This window comes from Mugil cephalus, chromosome 1 (genome assembly GCF_022458985.1).
Source record: "Mugil cephalus isolate CIBA_MC_2020 chromosome 1, CIBA_Mcephalus_1.1, whole genome shotgun sequence".
Lineage (NCBI taxonomy): Eukaryota > Metazoa > Chordata > Actinopteri > Mugiliformes > Mugilidae > Mugil > Mugil cephalus.
In genome coordinates this window covers 50317606-50338117 of record NC_061770.1, presented here as the reverse complement: position 1 = coordinate 50338117, position 20512 = coordinate 50317606, and the positions used below count along the sequence as shown (strand labels likewise).

Genomic DNA, 20512 nt, shown 5'->3' with positions numbered 1-20512 from the left:
ACCTTTACTAGTCTTGTGTCAAAATTTTCAGTGAGGATAATGATCGGTGGTTAAAGAGACAGCTTAAGGGCCATAAGGTGCATTGAGCAAGTATCTAAAAAATAAATAAAAACTGCACCTTGCACGGCTGCCCACTGCTCCCATTGTGCTCGCTTGGATGTATGTGTGTAAAGGACAAAAAAGGATAAGGCTTGTGGAAAGTGTCTAACTTCACTGTGTCTCTGCAGTGTCAGCTCGGCGTTCTGCCTCTGGGCACAGGCAACGACCTGGCTCGTGTTCTGGGCTGGGGAGGCCTTTGCGACGATGACGCTCAGCTGCTGCAGATCCTGGAGAAACTCGAGAGAGCCACCACCAAAATGCTGGACCGGTAAGACCAGAGCGTAACGAGAGGTGTCAAACCCTTGTCTGTGCTTCTTTTGGGGGCTTTAGTTTCCTGTCATGTTCTTCAAACTTTCAAGAAAAATCCAGTGAACTTAAGACTGAGGTGCTTTTAGTGATATACGCTAATCAAAATTAAGTGAGCTAGAGGAAATTCCAAGGGAATGAATAAATGAAGTGAGCAACAGTAAAAGGTAATTGGAAGGGTAATTGCATTTGTGTTTACTCCTTTGGAAAAGATTCACAATGTTTGAATTAAGTTCAAAGCACAAAATTAAGCAGCTTTAGTTGCTAATTCACTGCTAATGGTCGCCATTCCCCAAATGTCTTTGTTTGGACAAACTTGAAATCAACCAGTGCTGAGATTGACGATGGTGAGAACACCTCTTTTCACCGTTAGTCAACAAGGTTTTTATCATATTTTGTCTCCAAAAGTGCTGAAATCTGAGGCTTTACGCCTTGTCTGCTATGATTTGGTGCAAGCACACATACATTTGTATCCTCACCTGTTAAAACATTTCTAGATTCACGTCTACATTCTTCTACTTAAATTAACATCGAACATTGGTGGAATGTGACATTTAGGTATGCAGACTCGGTCGAGCCTTTTACAGCTTCCTGGGTTTTATGTAGTGTACAGCGTAGTGTTTCTACCGGTTAAGCTGTAGCCTCGTAAAAATCTAATGCTTGCCGCAATGTAAAACTGATGGAATGAGCTGATGAGCTGTGCATGCTTGACTGCATGTGTAACACATGAAACATCAGCCACTCCTTATCATAAACTTCACCATCCTCCTCATTCTGCAATGGCTCCTTCTATATGTGGATGATGGATGAAGGCAGTGTTTATTATAAACGTGTCAAAACTGCCATGACAATAAATCATTTGCTGTTAAGCTCTGAGACTTAAAACAAGACAAACAAAGCTACATTTGAGATAGACATGTTTTGCAGTGGAAGATGAAAATGATTTTGTCATTTACTGAAATTGCCCCCTTCAGACTTAGTATCAGTCACATCCCGAGTGATGCGATCACAAGTGGTCAGTTTGCAAACACAAGTGTTCACACTTTACACGTGTCATCGTGTTCATCTCGAGTGACCACAATAAATGTCATTTTGGGCGCAGTAGAGCCATCGGCCATCATTCTTAATAGCTGCTCTGTGACGAAAAGTCTCATTTTTAATGGAATCCAGCAGTATGAAGCTACAAGGTGAGACACAATACTTGCCTCTGCCTGATGCTCTACAAATGCGCTAGCTTGTCATGTGTATTTGTTTAACTGGTTTATTTTTAAATGGATGATGATATCCCATGTTAACAATGAGAGATTGCAGTGCATTACTTTTGTACTTTTGGACCTCTTGTAACTACTGTCGCTTGATGTGTGATTGCTTATGGAGAGGACGTCAAATGATTAGATGATCCATCAATGTAGCCAGAACACGTTGTGTGGCCACACCCTCTGAAGGAATGTTGTCAAATGGGTCGTAGACCACCTCCGAACGATGCCAATTTTTCTGAGCCGATATTTAAAGCCGATCCTGCTTTTTCTGCTTCCATTTACATCACAAAAATAAGACGATGATAACAAAATGGTACAAATCTCAATTTAACTGAAAACACAAACATTTATTGAACTCAAAGAAAGCTCTTATGCATACAAAATAATCAGTAAAAAGAGGTAGAGCACAAGCACACTCTGCTAGTGGGGGAGGTGCAATGTATGGGCTGCACGGGTCCAGGATGCATCTGTCTGTAAATCTTGCCAGGAAAAAATATACTTGCGTGAACACAAATATCGGCCTGATATATCAGCTGGCCGAGGTTATTGAATACTGTTGAATAGAAGAGGAAATGAATGCTTGTGTTTCTCATTTCCCCATTAGATAAGCTGCTAATAAAATTCTTAATCTGGTGTTTGATGTGTGCGCTTTAGATGGAGCGTGATGACATACGAGGTGCCCACCACCAATAAACACACCCCGATAGTGAAGGAAGACGACAGCCTGGATTCTCCTCTGCAGGTACAACACGCTGCAGGCCCTTCAAAGGGCTGTCCGCCTTTCGACAGATTGCATCCACAAAAGCCAGCGCTTGCAAGCTCCAAGAAATGATTTTGGAAAACATCCACTGAGAATCAATTGAGCCTGGCAGGTAGAAACCAAAGCAATCAGAGCTAAACCACGGGGAGTGGTGAAGACTTCGATGAAGGGCAGCACTGTTTTTTCAGTTCAAGCTGAGCACTGCCTCTCGGCCACCAATTGGGTTGTTAAACATGTTAAAATCACCATGATTCTTCACCTGCAACTCGCAGCTGGGATTGGTCCACTTATTATGTTGCACAATCCTGGTTAAATTTCTGATAATCTTGAGCCTTGGCAGAACTCCAAAAAGAAAGGAGATTTTTTTGTATGTAAATTAGAGTTTAGAAGCTTGAACACTAATTTGTCTTTATCCAAAATAATAAGGGTATGTGACTAATGTGTTGTGTGGATTGTAAAACCACTGAAGGCAAATTTGTGGCTGTGGTATGTACTTCTTAAAAAAAAAGATAGATTTTCTACTTTCTAGAGCTTGCAAATGACTCCCTGCAGTTATTCAACATTGTACTTCAAAAGATGTTGCTGTACTGTACCCAGATAAAGTATTTATGTTAAAGAATCTAATATGAATTTTACATATAAACTGGATAAAAACACATCGATTTAGAACACAGTGAAATATGAGTCTAAATCTCATGTGGAGAAATGAATATTTCTATGTTATGTGATCATTTAAAATATTAATTTAGCCATAAAGTTATACATATGTCTTAGCTCATTTACAGAATGTTACAGAATATCAGCCTAATTTCTGGTTAGCGGAACAAACCTGCTGACTATTTCCTCCTGAACAGATTCAACATCCATCTTGTGTTCAGACAGCATATCACAGAGCAGGAACATGAAATCCAGCTTGACGAGGGTTTTACTACATGTACTCTATGTGTATATGTATATATATGTGTGGTTTTTCGCAGCCAAACAGTCTGAAAACCAAACCTCTGCTCTTTTCTTTTGTAATTCTGAGGTCTTTCTCTCTCTTTTCTCAGGTCCACATCACTCAGTATGCAGACTCCGTGGCCTCCCACCTCGCCAAGATCCTGGACTCGGACAAACACAGTGACGTCATTTCCTCTGCCAAGTACGTGCCACGCATACCCCTTAAAATGGCAAGAAGAGAGGAGAGAAAAGTAGATGAGAAGAGAATGGATAATAAAGATGGGTGGATGAAACCCGGGAAGTGAAATAGAGAAGCGGGATGATAAGAGGAAGAGACACATAACGAGGGACAAGTGAGTGTCTGCTCGGCGGGTATTGATTTTCCTGTCTCATCCTAAGGACACACATACACTCGAGTGTGCGAGTGGGTTCTCGACTTTGAGTGAAAGAGACGGATGAATCAGTATTTAGGGGTCATCCTCAGTGCATTAGCACATTAGTAGTCTTCCTTTGGGAAATGCGTAGCAGCCATTACAGAGCACTTTTCTCCACTCTGGGCTCTGCATGTGTTTTTAAACTGACTCTTGACTGTAATTCTGACCTGCAGCGCATTTAAAACACCTCGGGGACTTCAGGTCACACTGGAAACATGACACTAGTGTTGTTGGCAAAAGAAAATGTGTCTGGTTAGGGTTAGGGTTAGGGTTGGTTTGTTTGTTTTCCAGAAATGTGAAATTTAGAAGTTGCACTCTCAGATTTTAAGGGTCAAAAGAAAGCTCACTACATGAAATGACTGAAAATGAGTATTTCATTGAGAGAAGTTCAGTGTTCTTTCTCTCACAGTCTTTAAGTATTTAAAGCTGGAGGAGACAGCAATCTAGAAACCGCTGTCCTCCCACACGGTTAACGTAGGATTATGGACGTGCTACATACGCTGTCACCTCAACTGGGATAATGACGCCAGTGGTGTTATATGACAATTACTGTTTTTCTTTGCCTTGACCAGTGATGCAACCATGAGGCACGTGATTAGCAGAAGACTGAACCATAACAACATTCAACATTGGCACCACCTAACTCATAAAGATTCAACTGGAAAATAAAAATGCATACAGCATAAGTTCGGAATTCAGTCTCGGTCTCCATTATCCGTTAATGACAGATATCTTCTTGCAGTTCTTGTCAGACTTTTCTCATTGAAAAATCTTCGAAAAATGTAGCTCCCTGTCAGTGCAGACAGATGCTGATGCTGGACCAGAAACGTGTCCATTTCCACCATCTGAAGTGCTAGGAGGAGACCTCAGGGTACATTGAGAATTTGTTTGAATGATTCCATATTTTGTTTGGCCAGGGAACAACTGGAAGAACCAGAATTCCTTGATTAGTTGCCACAATGACCTGGTTGCTCAGTTTTAATTTTCTAATGCCAGGCTATGTCTTTAGATGAGTGTACCAATGTCAAACATCCAAGATTTTAAAATAGTGTCAGATTATAATGAGAATTGGCATTAAAATGACCTTAAACCTTTGTCACTCAAAACAGATGATGTGTAAATCACATAAATGCTCATCTGAAAAGATTTGTAATACAGCCTGTTCTTTAAAGTATTAATTTAGAATAAGGACTTTGGTGGAGTGTCTTTTGAGTGTTTTCAGAGGCAGTAAATTTGAAACTAGAACAAAAGGGCCGTGCATTGTTTTCTAACAATGCTTTGCCACCTGCGACTCTTGACCGATTGATTCTCCTTCTCTGCTGTCATGTTCTTCCCACTATTCCTTGGCATGTTATTCAGCGGCATTCTAAAATATATAAATATATCATTTAAAAACGTGTGCAATGAAATGTGTGGAACGACCTAGTACATAATTTGAAGATAAAACATTTGTAGGACAGAGGAAATATCTCAGAATTTGAGGATCCAATATTAATGCAGCTTTCAAGCTGTTGTCAATCTTTGCTAAATTCATGAGCTCGCGTTGAGTTTGGAGAAGCCTCCGTGTTGAGTCATACAGCAGCAGTGTAACAACTGTGAGTAAATAGTGACTGTGTGGGGGCGACGTGTTTGACAGGCAGGTAGACAGTAATGAAATGGGAGCATGTGTGTGTAATGTCCATCACGGTGAATCACCAAAATTTGAAATATGTTAGCCATGTAATGGGTTCACTACTCAGTGTTAATCACGTCCACCCTGCTGCCCGCCAGGTTTCTGTGTGGGACGGTGAACGATTTCGTGGCGGAGGTGGGGAAGGCGTACGAGAGAGCCACGGAGAACAAGGAGGAGGCCGACGCCATGGCAAAGAAGGTAAGTGGCTTGTGTGTAATCTCGTGTGTTATGTAAGAGCTTGTGTAATAGTAGCTAGTGGGCAAGTGTAGGTGTATGTGCATAATGGAGAGAGCATAAAATACAGTTGAAGGTTCAGTGTTAACACTTCCCTCCTCTAGTGTTCTAATGTTGGATTATTTGAGTCTTCATAAGAATGTCAAAGAGACACTGGAGCTGGAAAAGGTGGGACAAAGGCACTCATTAAACCCACTTCATTATTTTTATTCAGCTCTAAGTGATGCACAAGAAGCACCTCATTTAGAGCTACATTTACTCAGGAGCCTTCTCTTTATGTTTTATGCAATACTGTGCTCAGATCAGGCAAGGCTGAGGCTGTTGGGCTTGTCAGGTCAAGGAACTGGACAAAGTAGTCCAGACTCTTTATAGCAGCTTCAGCTAGCAGGATACCGATACAGGAATACCTACATTATATGCTTATATCCAGGTCCAGAACACATGAATACATATATATTGTGTGTGTGTGTGTGTGTGTGTGTGTGTGTGTGTGTGTGTGTGTGTGTGTGTGTGTGTGTGTGTGTGTGTGTGTGTGTGTGTGTGTGTGTGTGTATCAACAGAGGCATCTTGAGCTTCCTCTGATTGCGCCTTCAGTCCTTTTAGCAGTCCCTTCCCAAACAATGTAACCCTCTATTGGTGCCTGGCCAGAAATTCGCCATTTACTTCACAAAATACAAGAGAGCGAGGCAGCAGCATAAACAATAAAAACCTCTCTCTCTCCCTCTCTCATTTCTCAGTGTGCGTTGCTGAACGAAAAGCTCGATTCCCTCGTCAAGGCCTTAAGTGAAGAAGCAGAAGCACAGGTAATAACATGAGCCGACGTAATCAATCAGTCAGTCAGTCAGTCAAAGCAGTCAGTGAAGTTTTCCACACTGATTGAAAACAGGTGTCACCACCCAGATCATGACTGAAGTGAGGCTGGATCACTCTGGAAAATGTGACAAAACCTGGTTGTATACTGAGTGCTGAGTCCATGGCATGCACTTGAGCTTCTTTGAAATTTCTACATTTCAGCATAATAGTGACGCAATACATCATATACAGAAGTATATATTACAAACAAATACACAGGTGTTGTATTTCTGTTTCGTTTGTCTGACTGGGTTCTCTAGTCTACTGTCAGGATGTGTGTAACAATCTGCTGATGATTTCAGTCATTTTTATTCAGAAATGTGAAATGAGGGGTGAAATTACTTTTAAGCAGCGTTATATAAAAATAAATGCAGTCATTGGTAAAATATCTTGCATTGGGCCTGTTGCTGATGTACTGAACCCAGACAGCTCTCTTGCTTATTCCCAAACCATCAGTTTTGTTTTTTTCTTGTCTGCTTATTTTGAGGGACGAGAGATAAGATAGCGTTTCTAAATCCCCACTCAGCCAGTCAAACCTGATCCTTTACGCGAGCTCTCGTGAAAACAGTGGCTTATGCACACGATTCATGTTTCCTCACAGGAGCCAAACAGCACAACGCCATGTAGCTTTTTGTGTCTCCGCTCCCCGCGGAGTCTCTTATTCTCAGATTGATGTCTGGGCTTTAAAAGAAAACAGCACAGCCTTTCGAAATGTCAGCACGATTTCAACCTCTGGCTCAATAAAAGGGGAACTGTGCCGGATTTAAGCTGTGATTCAGAGTTCCTTGTGTATTTGATATTGGATAAATAAAAGACCTTAAGAGTTCAGCTATTAAAGGAATATTAACTGCTGCTTATCATTGTCAGAAACATAACCACAAGGGTATGTCCTACACGGCAGCAGTAGCAAAGGTCTATGAATGATGAGATCTTTTCTGGTAACACACACACACACACATATGGGTTTCACAGAAACTCAAGGATGTTTCTTTTTTTCGTCCAGGTGGTTCCAGCAGGTTCTGTGCCCAACCAGGAGAGCGGCGGCTCTAGCCCCGGAGAAAGTGGCGGCGAGTCGGGGTCAGAGGGCAAAACGTACCGATCCAAGGAGCAGCTGATGCTCAGAGCTAACAGTCTGAAGAAAGCCCTGAGGCAGATCATTGAGCAGGCTGAGAAAGGCAAGAGTGACCTTTATCCTCCGTTTTATGAGACATCTGAATGTCGGCTCATTAGCTCACCATTCTTAATCGCTTCAGTGGTGGACGAGCAGAACAGACACACGCAGGTCCAGAGGATGCCGTCCTCGTCCTCCATCAAAAGAGAAAACAGCGAGGAGCTGAAGGACGCTGAGCCGCGTAAGTCTCCCTTTAGTTACATCTCAGCAGGGATACAAGGAAGGAAAGCCTAGAAAACGTGTTTTCACTACAACAACGTTTCTTTTCCTGATCATGAATCCGTCCAGGTCAAGGAGGCTTGAGTCCGACCTCGCCCATCGTCCTGGAGAAACCAGAGAGCCTCAACACCGTCACCTTCAACGAGGACTCTGTGTAAGCCTGCCTGTGTGCTCCTCTGATTTGTGTTTGCCACGTGTGGGTCATCGTGCATTAATAGGCAGCCTTATATGGTGTGTATCTGCAGGCAATGCTCAGAGAAGTGTGTGATGAACAACTACTTCGGCATCGGCCTGGACGCCAAGATCTCCCTGGAGTTCAACAACAAGAGGGACGAGCATCCCAAAAAATGCAGGTAAAGAAACCACAAATCAGCTCTGATGACTTCACAGAGAAGTCCTGCTATTGAACAGCTGTCTGTGACGACAACACGCTGTAGTGTTGAAGGTATAATATGTCTTATTGAGATTGGAGCATAGAACATAATGTGTTCATTGTTGGAAAGTCACATTTTTTATTCAGATAACGGCATTTACTAAGATGTAGGAGTTACTACATATTACAATCCTTAATGTATAATATCGATAAATAAAGGTACATTTCAGAGACAAACATCTGGCCTGGTCTTAAAATTTTGCCCATCAAAGGTAAAGATTGTCTGCTTTTGAATGTTGGGTATAATTTTGATTTAAGTCAACAACAAATCAATTTGCCTCTGACATCTGAAACTACTCCTGACTGGCTTCTTTTCCATGGTAGCAGCAGCTAAGGCTCATGGGTATTGAAGTATTTTGATGCCTCCATGGTAGAAAACTGATACTCAAATCATCAAATGTTTATGTAGTTTTTGGGCCTGTTCAGACCTTGCATTAAGATCCATTCGGGCGATCCAATCTGAAGCGGCCAGCTTTTTGTGTTCAGACCTGACATTAACATGCTGCTCCAGATGTGATCTCAGTGTCATGCTATATAAATAAACCCTGACATCATCTGGGGCGCAATAGTTGACAGTTGGTGTCTCTAATAGGAGTACCCCTGTTGAGTTTAGCGGTCTTTAATGCAACTCAGGATGTATTGCATTCACACTGTTGCGCTTACACAAAGTATTGTGTAAACGCAATAGTGTAAACCTCCAAATGTGGTCAGATTGGATGTCTCAAATGAGATCTCAGTGTGCCCTGGTTGTTGTTTTTTGGGTTCTGTTTTGATCTGCATATGCGGGGCGACGCCAAGACCGTTTGTAGTTATTTTGTGTTTGGATGTGTGGGTCGTGGTTCAGTCCCTGTGGCTTGGACAGGCAACCAACACATTTCATAGAATATAAAAAGGGCTAAGCTAATGTTTCGGTGGTTGAAAGTCACGTGGTTGTGCGGTGGCAGCATGGAGGGTGTGACACCATGGGCCTAACTTAACGGAACATCGGTGAAGGGAGGTGCCCACTTGAAAACCCCAATGATGTGCATACTGCCTACTGCTGTTGACTAGGCTAGTTAGCTGGTGTGTCCTTGCTGGTTGCTAGCTGGTAGCTGACTGCTAGCCTGCTGGTCACTTTTCAGTTGGACTGGGCTTCTAAATGTGTATTGCCTGGGATCTTGGCACAAGGAATTGTAACATCTTATTCTGTGTCATAATGAATGGAGGTGCTCATACCTGTCTTTTATGCAATCAAATCACCCAGATCAGATCTGAATGTAAGGTCTGAACAGACTCTTTGTCTCCAGTAGCATTATCCTTAATAGCAGTGCAGTGTATGTACTCAGTGCTGATTGGTTTCTTCTCCCTATCTCCTCCTGCAGTAGTCGCACCAAGAACATGATGTGGTACGGAGTCCTCGGCACCAAAGAGCTGGTCCAGAAGACGTACAAGAACCTGGAGCAAAGAGTTCAGCTGGAGGTCAGGCACAAACACTATATAAGAAAGAAAATGTGTCTGCATCTGCTTTGGGAAACCGATTGCTCTCAGCTGTTTTTCTCCATCTTCAAACATCCTCTCCTTCCTCTCCGCAGTGTGACGGGGTTCCCATGTCTCTGCCGAGTCTGCAGGGCTTGGCTGTTCTCAACATCCCCAGCTATGCAGGCGGCATCAACTTTTGGGGAGGCACCAAGGAGGATAATGTGAGCGTGGTGCAGCTTTCACAGAGACTCCATCAAAAGAGTATTACATCTTGACTCAAAAAACACAAGTTTCACTTTGCATTTTGATGTTTTTTTCTACTTTCTTCTCCCAGAACTTCGGTGCTCCGTCATTTGACGATAAGAAACTGGAGGTGGTGGCTGTGTTTGGCAGCATGCAGATGGCCATGTCCAGAGTCATCAACCTGCAGCACCATCGCATTGCACAGGTACGCCACACACATCCACCCTTAGGACTTTGTAGTCTCCTTTCCATTCTCCTCTTCGTTGGGCTGATGCCCTCTTAAACTTTATATCCTCCAAACATCCTCATGATGGAGTGATCGTCTTAGTATTCAGCTCAAAGCCTCAGAGCTGCTAGGCTGGCTCTAGATTCCTCTTAGATATTCTACTGAGGTTTTCATCCCCGCTGATAACAGCAACATTAAATTAAAGTACTTAACATTGTTAAGTTGGTTTATACTTCTGTAACATTTGTGAACAGGATGCATATAGACTCGACTCAAAGGATTTACCTCTTGGCAGGCAGCTACTGAAAGCAATGACACATCAATTGTCTTCTTACTAGTATTTCTGCTCCTAAAGCCTTTTAACTATTTAAATAGAGCCAGAGCCTACACCACCTACACCGTAACCTACATAAGAGCGTTTATTCTATTCTCTGGTGGGTCAGCATCACTTTGTGTTTATGCAGCTAGACACCAGGTTGTTGTCACTGACTGCTGCTGAGCGTCTCATGTTGCAGCGACAAAGAAAGGGGAGCAGAGAGTAGATGATGTGTACGACCATTGAACTGACTGAGGATGAATTGTCTGTGCTTGTTGGAGACATTTTGAAGGAATTGCTTTTCGAGCCAACATGTAGTAACACATCTGCGGAAGTGCTTGGCGCAATATGGCACAATACGCTGTGCCTTGCATCATAGACGATGCAAGTATCGTGAATCCGTGTTCACGCCATAACCTGTAAATAAATATGGACGACACCTCCCCACTTCCTTGCATTGGTCAAACTGACGCTAGTTTGTTGACCAAACTAGCGTCAGTGCCATAGTGTGAGTTTGGAGCCAGACAAATCACCAGTTTGAGGGGGTTGAATAAAACAGGATGCAGTTTCTGGAATTAAGCACTTAGTCAATGCTTTCTCAAAGCATAAACCAAACATAAACTTGACAGCTTCTGCTCTCTGCTCTGATCTCTCTGCGTTCTCAGTGCCGGCAGGTGAAGATCACCATCCTGGGGGAGGAAGGCGTTCCCGTGCAGGTGGATGGGGAGGCCTGGATCCAGCCGCCTGGCATCGTCAAGATCGTCCACAAGAACCGTGCGCAAATGCTCACCAGAGACAGGGTAAGCTCTGGCGTATGTCTGCATTGACTGTGTGCATGTGGACTGAGAAAGAGAAACGGCGTCGGACTGAAATACTTCTCCTTTCGTGAATATCGCAGCAGAAAATCCACTCTCAGCTCTCGGGCTCCGGCTCTCAACGCCGCCCTGTTGACTCTTTCTATTTCAGGATTTCTTAAACCAAATCCATACCCACTGTGTTTGTTCTCCCTTCACGCTGCTCAGACCTTGAAGAGCTCTCTTGAGCCAAGCGCATTCGGGCAGTTTGTTTCCATGGTTTCCCTCCTTGAGCGCCGCAGAGAGAGAATAACTCAGACTCTGTGGTTTTATCCTTCTAAGTGTGGCTTTCATTCAGTGAAATGGTGACAGTTATGTCTCAGCTAAACGCTGTCCCCGCCGGACACCACTTGAGGCGCAGGTATTATTAAATTCAGACATGGAAGTAATAAAACAGTTCCCTTTCTTTGCTCCTTCAGATTTACAGATAAAAAGATTTCTCGTTTGTTTTCGGTGTCTGCTCAAGCACGGAATACCTGAGCACACACCTTGAAGCAAGGAGCGCTTGAATTTAGTTTGTTTGAACAACTCGGCCTGACGATGCTCTCCGTCTTCGCCCCACCAGGCGTTTGAGAGCACGCTGAAGTCGTGGGAGGACAAGAGGAAGATTGACAGCTACCGCTCGTCCAGGCCCCGCCTCAACTCCCAGCAGTCCATGGAGTACCTGACCGAGGAGGAGTGCGCCCAGGTTCAGCAGCTGGGCATCGTGGCCGACATGCTCATCAGCAAGTACGTGGCACGTTTCTCTTCCACTCTCCACTCGATTTTCTGTTTGACTTGTTTGTCGAATATATACACCAATCAGCCACAACATTAAAACCACTGAGAGGAGAAGTAAATAACATGTTGTGACAGTTCAGTGTTCTGCTGGGAAACCTCTGGATCTGGCATGACATGTAGCACCCACCTAGACCAGACCAGACCAGATCCCACCACCCAGCCTGACACACACACAAAAACACTCAGAAAACATGAACAGCACAAGGTGCTGTTGGATGTTTTCTTTTATGTGCGCACTCTACCCACCATTTCTCTTCAAATATTAGAATATAGATTTAATAGGTTCATCTCTTATAATCCATAAGCTTGTTTCTCATATGTAAAAGTCTGTTTGAGTATTTACAGCACCACAGCTATATATTTTTCTACAGAATTATTTGATAAAACCCTTACATAACCCTTACGCACTTCCTGTTCAATTTAGTGTTTGTGTGCAAGGATCTTAAAGAGGTAAAGAGGGACTTTTTCCTCCACATTATGGGATTCCTCCATCCCACTGCAATTAACAGGCCCGTTTGCTGAGTTTTTCAGTGGTGCGCTCGTGAGCCGTTTGATTTCTCTTCCTGGCATTTACAAACTATTTGCGTCCCCCCTGGAAGCGTGTCGGGTTCACTGTGACGTCTTCAGTTACGTCTGTAGACCTGCACTCCTTTCAGGATGATGCATATTTTAATTACAATTGTGAACCAAGCCCATGAAGCAGTCACACGCCGAGCTTCGGCTGAAAAGTCACTTCATTTGAAAGCAGACTGAGAGTTTTGAGTCCAAAGTGAACTCAAAGGTGGGCTAACAGAGGGCTTCAGTCCCCTCACCAGGCCGCAATGATCTACTCTTGTTGTTCGGCTTGTCGAAACAATAATTGCAGCCCTTTCAGGTCCATGATTCCCTCCTTTGTCCTCCCCAGGATCCGCGAGGCAGCCAAGACCCACAAGCTGGTGGAGCAGGAGCTGGCTCACGCCGTCAACGCCACGGCGCTGGTGCTCACCGAGGCCAAACTGTCCAGCCCCGAGGTAAGACGCCGGGGAGGGGGAGGGGGACAGACGGGCGGACAGATGGCCGCTTTGACTGACGAGATGGGGAAATAACGAGCGCAGACCTTCAGCAATATGCCTGGGTCTCGGCTCGCTTTCATTTCGCAGCCTGAAAAACATCAGTGGCACCGGTTCAAGGACACAGTGTGTGAACGAAATCCAGAAAAAGAGATAATACTAAATAATTAGATGAATTATATAAATGCAGCCTCATTAAGCCTTTCATCCTGTTGCTTTTCGCTGTTTTTTTTCTCCATTTTGTCAGTTTGAAAAGTGGCATTTTGAATAGTTATCTTGACAAAAGACAGAAAAAAATCATGTTTTATTTCATAGTGCCATGTTTGAATGCTCTGTATAGATTTAGCCATTTAATGGTTCGCTTAATGTCTAATTTATTCTTCTACAGTTGCATTTTTTCATCATTCATTCCGTTTTTTCAGAAAATCCATTTTCTGCTGCAGAGTCCGCCACTGTCTTTACACTTCATAACTCTGAATTGAACACAAAGATCAAATGCTGACAAATAGAGATTTTAGTTTCATCCTTGGTTGTGATGTTGATGCTGATCACTGATTTGTGTGTCTCCAGTGTCTGAGCCGCAGCACGGCGGTGGAGATCGTGAACAGCAGCAAGGTCCTGCAGGCTGAGACCAAGATGCTGCTGGACGGAAAACTACTGGTACAACTCCTCAGCTTTCTTCGTTTTTTTTTTTTGTGCCATCTCACATTTCAGTTGTTCTGCTGTCTTTGTTCAGGTCCCTCCAAGCGCTTCGCTTCCTCTAAGGAAATGTACCTTCTTAACAGCAGCCCTTTGTGCAGAAGCAGCTCCGCGTTACGTTTAAGTTTAGAATCCAGCTCTCTTTCTGTGTGTTGAGGTGTACAGGCCTTTCCAGGTCAAAACAGGCTGGGCTGGGTTAGGCGTTCTCTAAATTTATCTTAAATACTGCACAAGGAAGAGCTCTCAGCTTCCCGTGATGGCCGCCATAAGATAAAGTGAACTGAGATGCTGAGGGAGATAAATGCTGCAGCCATACCGGAATAAATTTGCTTAATATGGAGATTAATATTTGAGAGAAATGCGGAAATGACACGTTTGCAGGTTAGCAGATGTTCTCTGTTTACACATCTCAGAGTATGCACAGCAGAGACAGGATGGAAAGATGTCCATCATGTTCCGAACAGATGTTAGGTCTTAACAGTTTTCTTTCTTTTTTTTTTTTTTGAAAATGTCTCCAAGGCAAAATACTGTGCTCAAATGACACGTTCTCTGAAAGCTGTCTCCTCTTTTTTTTTCCAGTCCGAGTCTCCGGAGGAAGAGGAGCTCCGCTCGACCCTGAACAGCCTCAGCGCCGAGCTCCACAAGCTGGACGACATCCACTGGATCTGTCCTCTCATGCAGTGCTCCGAGGAGGTGAGGGCGGATGTTTGTTCGTGTCAGAGAGGCATGACTGTGCTCTCACGGTCTAACAAGGGCCCCGTGACAGCTGTGTCGCTGAGGCCTGACTAGACGCAGCCCGTCTGCCCTCGCTGACGACAAGTCACGGCGTGCGTGACAATGATTTGTCCTTGTTGTTTTCAGGACTCGGTGAGGAGCAGCAGCAAGAGCAGCAGCAGCATGAAGCTGAAGATCATACCTAAGGGGAAGAAGGAGAGGGAGAAGCTCCACAAGCAGAAGTCTAACAGTTCCCTCTCAGGTGAACGATCATGACACATCAAAAGTATGTAAACCTTACTAATCCGTTTCACTGGAATGATTAACGGTGTTTAGTTTGGAGCTTCAGTTCACAGAGAGTCTACAGTATCTGGTTCAGAGCGCAGCCAGGCGTTTTATTGATTATGTCTGTACTCACGCTCTTGGGTGTGACAGCTGTCAGAAAGTCCTCACTGTGTTGTGCACTCATGCCCCGGACTGACAAGAGAGGGAAAACCTCACCCGTTTGTTTATCTGTACAGTTCAGCTCACAGTGTCTGAAGGAAATCAGCTCTGGGCCAAATCCAGCCGTCCAATGATGAGTTGGTATCAGAATGAATGAAGTCGTTGTTGTCAATCAGTCAATCAGAGATAAATGGTTTTCTTCCGCAGGAGAAGAAGCGCTTTGTCAAAGAGGTTCTACACTTATAGATGACGTATGTCTGATCAGGACTTTTCCGTGTAAACATAATCAGCGAAATGGAGCTCAGTCCTCTCTGCTCCGCCGCCGGTCAGAAAGCTCCTCGTGTTGTGTAGCCTTACCTCAGAGCCACAGGAACAAAACAAGCTGAAGAACTTCCCCCTGGCAAGAACGATAAAGTTCTGTAACCCAGTCTGCAGCACTGGGATCAAGGTGTTTTTGTTTTTTTTTTTGTTTCGTGGCTGGTGGATCAATAGCAGCTGCGAGGAGCCCAGATTCATTTCATTTACAGTTTTGTGTTTGCACTGTGTACACCTGCTGTACAAAACACTTAATTGTGCTTGACAGCGCAGTCTGTGAGCCCCATCTGGCACTGGGAAAAAAAAAACACAGAGCATTATGAGCTGGTTAAAAAGTTTAGCCAGCAGCCTCCAGCTAGGATCACCGCTCCAAGTAGCAGCCACAGCCTCTAGAGCGATGCCTGTTGTGACCTATTTTACTTCATATTTGACTCGCTCAGTCTGTCATTTGTGTTTTTCTCCGTGTCTCTCTCTTGCAGGAGCTTGGGACATCAAAGGTGGGGCCGCGGAGGCAGATTCCTCAGGCAACTGAAGTCCTGCCCCATGCGTTTTATAATGATGACAGCGGAGGGTGTGGAGCGCAGCCCCCCTCCCGTCCTCCCCCTCCCACCACGACGCCCAGCGGTTTTGACCTGAGGTGTCAGGAAGAAAAGGAAAACCACCATCCCCAACTTTTATTCTCTTTCCTCCCCGGTTTACTCCTTCTTCGCCGTCCTTTTTTTCCTCTCTTCAGATGGGGAGGATTCATTTCTTCTTTTTACTGATTTTGTTTTGAAGGGGCCTGGCTTCGCGTCACTTCACCACCTGCTTTTGTCTCCGTGGACGAAGCCGACGGCAAATCAAACTGAAGGTGTGAATAGACAGCGTCCTCCTCGCAAACTTTATTATTATTGTTATTTTTTTTGACAAAGAAATGTGTTTACGTGGTGCTGCATGTCGAGTGCAACCATCTTATTTTATATCTACTATCATAAGTTTTTGTTCTTTCTCTTCATTTTACTAGTTTTACTTCGGAACTTCTGAATAGCCTTCTGATTTCGTTTTCGTGGGACTTTCTGAAAGTATTTATTTTGTGTTGCTACTGCCATGAGAACTCCCAACAAAGTCGACAAAATGAACAAACTAAAACATCTCAACCTTACCGTCTAGCAAACTGGAGGATATCTTAAATGTTGCAAAAAATATATATATATACTGAGGAATGTACCCGTGTGGACTCGTATTAACCTGTGAATAACCTTGAATCATATGTGATTTCACAAAGGTTCTACTGTTGTGGTTCTAAAGTGGTTCTTAATGGGCTGTTGTGTGAGTCGTGTGTGGTCAGAGGCTATGCAGCCGCTCTGCAGAAATAACGAGTCGTTTCATCTGAGGTTCTGCCTTGTGAAAAGATCAGATTGTGGGATTTTGAATTCAGCGAGGTCTAAAGTGTGACTTTTGTGTTTTTTTAAAAAATAATAATAATAATAATTCATTTCTAGATGAAATGACTTGATATTTTTAGCAGTGCCTGGTAAAGGTGTTTTCAGAAGGAGGAAGCATCAAGGACGCAATCAAAGCTTACAGCTGCTCAGTATATTACTCCTACTTTGCCATACTCATGATTGTATATGTAATATAAGAGTCAGTGGATATTTGAGTTTGCCTTGTCTGTGATTAAAAACTATTATTAATAATATTACAAATATATTATATATATCTATTTTTTTGTATATCTTATTTTCCCAATGGTAATCTGTGAAGCTGTCCTGGCTTTGCTGCTTCCCCCCCTTTGACAAACTCCTTGGCCACCATGCATATAATCAAAGCCAACTGATGCTGTTCTGTGTGTCCCTGCATGCATACTTAAACTTCCTTGGCCTCACAGTGAAAAACTGCCTCATAAAAGGGAATTTTAGGTCGTTCGTTAAAGTTAGCGACGTTATTGTGAACATTTGTTTATTTCAACCTGCCCTGAGAAGCAGGTTTGCCGGCGTTTAGTTGGGATGACGCATCAGAAATATAATTTCGTGGAAAGATAACGCACATCAATGCCTGTCAGGTACTTTGCTGTCAGCCATACTCGACGAGAATGTATCCGTTGATGACCTTTTAAAGGATACGCCAACATTTTGGAACGTTTGCTCATTTGCTGTTTTACCTCAAGACAAATGAGAAGATTAATATCTGGAGATATAAGTTATTTTAGATTTCTTAGTATGACGCGTTGACTTTGAGTTGTAAAAATACATTTTATTTCAGCTTGAAACTGGGGCTCCTGTCAGGAGGAGGCCCAATGTCTTAGCTTATCGCTAGTAAAAAATAATGTTTTCTTTTGCTAAATGTGTTAAATATATTAGCAAACTCCTTAATTGTTGGAGCTTTGGCTGTTTTTCATCCTTAACCATCCCTTTTTTTATTTTATTTTTTTTTAGAAGCTATGCTAAAGCATTAGTAAGCTAACACTATAGCCAATGGACAGAAATAAAAGTATGAACAGCAAAAAGCGAATTTTATAAAATTCTATAGTGTTACTTGACAAGTTTTAATTGCCATGATAAAAAAAAAGTTCACAAGACGAGGTTAAAACTGAATGCTAATTCTAGCTAGAGTTAGCTAAACCACGTAACTGTTGCTAAAGAATGCTACGCAGCTTAGTTTATGCTAATATGTGCCGTTTGCTCCTCCACTTCCAAAACCACAAAAAGGATAAAAAAAAACTTTTTTTATTGGACATTACATTTATAAGAGAGGCTGAAATGCTAATTGTTGAGCTTCTTCCCATTAGTCTAAAGGGTTGGATCTTGATTTTCCTTTATTTTTAAGTTACTTTTAACTTTTAAGTTATTTTTAAGTTACTTTTACCAAGCTAACCCTTGATGGGACGGGTTTACTGTGAGGCATTGTAGATGTTCAGCTCTGGTAGGATTGTGCTACTGTAATCCATAGTGTGCCAGCTATACTACACCTTAGAGGCTTTAGTGGTGTCGTGCCAAGTTTGTTCAGTGGGTAACGAGACATACAAAGCGTGAGAGAGCGCGCGCAAGCTTCAGCTGCGAAAGATGCTGTATGTCGTACATTTCAAAGTTTACTGTATCTTGCCTTGCACTTTACAAAGAAGCAAAGTTAATGGGGAAAAAAAGACTTGCGTGTGAGTGTGTGTGTTAACATTTTGATTGTTTACGAGTGTTTTTTTTAATTGACTTGATGGGAAAAAAATCTTTTATTTATGACAAATGTATAAGGACAAAAGTGTGTTGATAAAATGTAATATATCTAATCGTAAAAGAATGATAAATGTTCATTACATTGCTGGTTGTACAATTACTCGCAGAGCAGCTTGAGACATCGCATTCATCGCCAATGATATAATGTGTGATTACTTGTCGTTCCGTTGTCAAAGCAGTGTCACCAAAATGTCCTTTCACCAATTGGTATGGAAATTGTATTCTAAAAGAAAAAAAAGAAAATAAAAGAAAACATAATCAAGACATGTTTAAATTATTTGATCTTGAAGCCAAAATAATCGGATTCGTCCAGTGTTATTTACAGACTAATGAGTTGTTTACACAAAAAGAGTTGTTCATCCTGTGTTAAGCCAATATTTGGGTGAAATCTTTGTGTATCACTTTTGATTTGATTAGCTTTTGACATGCTGATAACGACCATGTTTGGGAATGCACATTTGTATGGAAGCCATTTTTGAAAAATAAGTCATTTGTTTAAAGAGCTTTTTATCATGATTTAATAGTTGTTGTTTTTTTTCCTGTCATTTTTGGACTGAAACTCTTCTGAAGACTATAAAAATGACAGCTGAGGAACAGAAAGGAATCCACCGATTACGCTCAACCATGTTTTGTGCAACAGTATTCCATAGACGACATTTGTGAACGCACCCTCTGATCTGAACAGCCTATATATTGAGACTGTGTGCGCCAACGCTGGAAGCCAGTCTTGATGTTGCACGACCTTGTAAATTGCGAGGTGTTTTATTGTGTTATCGTGTGAAGTATGTAACAAAGACAACGTCAGTGCAACTCTCTGGAGATTAAATGAATTATTGTGTGATATAAGTGTGAACCTTGTGTCTGTTGTTGTCGTATGTTGAAAATGGTGTGCTCAAGGTGTTGTTGAAGGCTTCCAAGGATTATATTTCTTGCAGGTAGAGGAGGCCCCACCCAGGTCTCGGATTGGATATGTTGGATTCATTATAATGTGTATTTAAAGAAATTTAAATTTGTGGAGGGAAATTAAAATAAATATACAAAAAAAATAGTAATCAACCAAAGATTGATTACTACCCCGCAGTCCCTCTAAGGGCCCCCTGTTGAAGACCTATGGGTTAGAGGCATTACGTTTCTGGACTGTCCACTTAAATGTACAAGAGGCAGAACTCCCCGGATCCAAGTCCCATTCTAGGAATTGTTATGTAACACGATCACCTTGATAATTTCATAAAATGTGGTGCAAAGGTCTATACACAAGGATGTTTTTGATAGCAACATTATATAACAGTCTAGCAAACACATCTCTACCATAAACCTTCCCTTCACATAGTCCCCTCATCGTGTTGAACATGTTGTATAGTAAATAGTAAACACAATAAAGGCACATTAATTCAAATCAATTTTATTTAGCACAGCATCAATAACAATACACATTGACGCTTTCCAGAACCCAGCCAGAAACTACAACATTGCTAAACTTAAACATTACTGTGGAATGAGCAAGAAACTAATTGCTTCAACGCTGCTCCAATAGCACATTTACCTACTTACCACCTGTTTATTATGGCAGCAACATTTCTAGCATCCTGGCTCTGTATCAGAACAAAATGTGTGGAATATAACAAATGCCAGATGGGTTGTTAAAGAGAGCGACCCTAGCTGCCGGTTGATCCTCATTGGACGCTTATTGCCAACATGAATTGAGTTGCGATTTTCCCTACAAGGTAAGTTAACCTTTTCAGTGGGTTGTAACTCTGGCTTTATAAGATCTGACAAATATTTCATTTGGCATAATAAGACATTAAGAGGACTATTTCTTGCTCTTCCTAA

General features: G+C 42.6%; 1 protein-coding gene across 2 annotated transcripts in view; it reads left to right on the top strand.

The window, feature by feature from the left end:
* Positions 1 to 19535, top strand: part of si:dkey-172j4.3 (diacylglycerol kinase delta) — a 73916-nt gene extending 54381 nt beyond the window's left edge. For both annotated transcript variants that reach the window (XM_047583031.1, XM_047583040.1), the window contains 19 exons: positions 228 to 367; positions 2319 to 2406; positions 3474 to 3565; positions 5568 to 5667; positions 6441 to 6506; positions 7559 to 7730; positions 7809 to 7907; positions 8015 to 8099; positions 8191 to 8298; positions 9740 to 9836; positions 9950 to 10057; positions 10171 to 10284; positions 11287 to 11421; positions 12041 to 12204; positions 13160 to 13265; positions 13875 to 13964; positions 14583 to 14696; positions 14865 to 14979; positions 15956 to 19535. In XM_047583031.1, coding sequence (XP_047438987.1) covers positions 228 to 367; positions 2319 to 2406; positions 3474 to 3565; positions 5568 to 5667; positions 6441 to 6506; positions 7559 to 7730; positions 7809 to 7907; positions 8015 to 8099; positions 8191 to 8298; positions 9740 to 9836; positions 9950 to 10057; positions 10171 to 10284; positions 11287 to 11421; positions 12041 to 12204; positions 13160 to 13265; positions 13875 to 13964; positions 14583 to 14696; positions 14865 to 14979; positions 15956 to 16008 — 2046 coding nt within the window. In that variant the 3' untranslated portion in view covers positions 16009 to 19535. The remainder of the gene's footprint in view (positions 1 to 227; positions 368 to 2318; positions 2407 to 3473; positions 3566 to 5567; positions 5668 to 6440; positions 6507 to 7558; positions 7731 to 7808; positions 7908 to 8014; positions 8100 to 8190; positions 8299 to 9739; positions 9837 to 9949; positions 10058 to 10170; positions 10285 to 11286; positions 11422 to 12040; positions 12205 to 13159; positions 13266 to 13874; positions 13965 to 14582; positions 14697 to 14864; positions 14980 to 15955) is intronic.
* Positions 19536 to 20512: the final 977 nt, after the last annotated feature.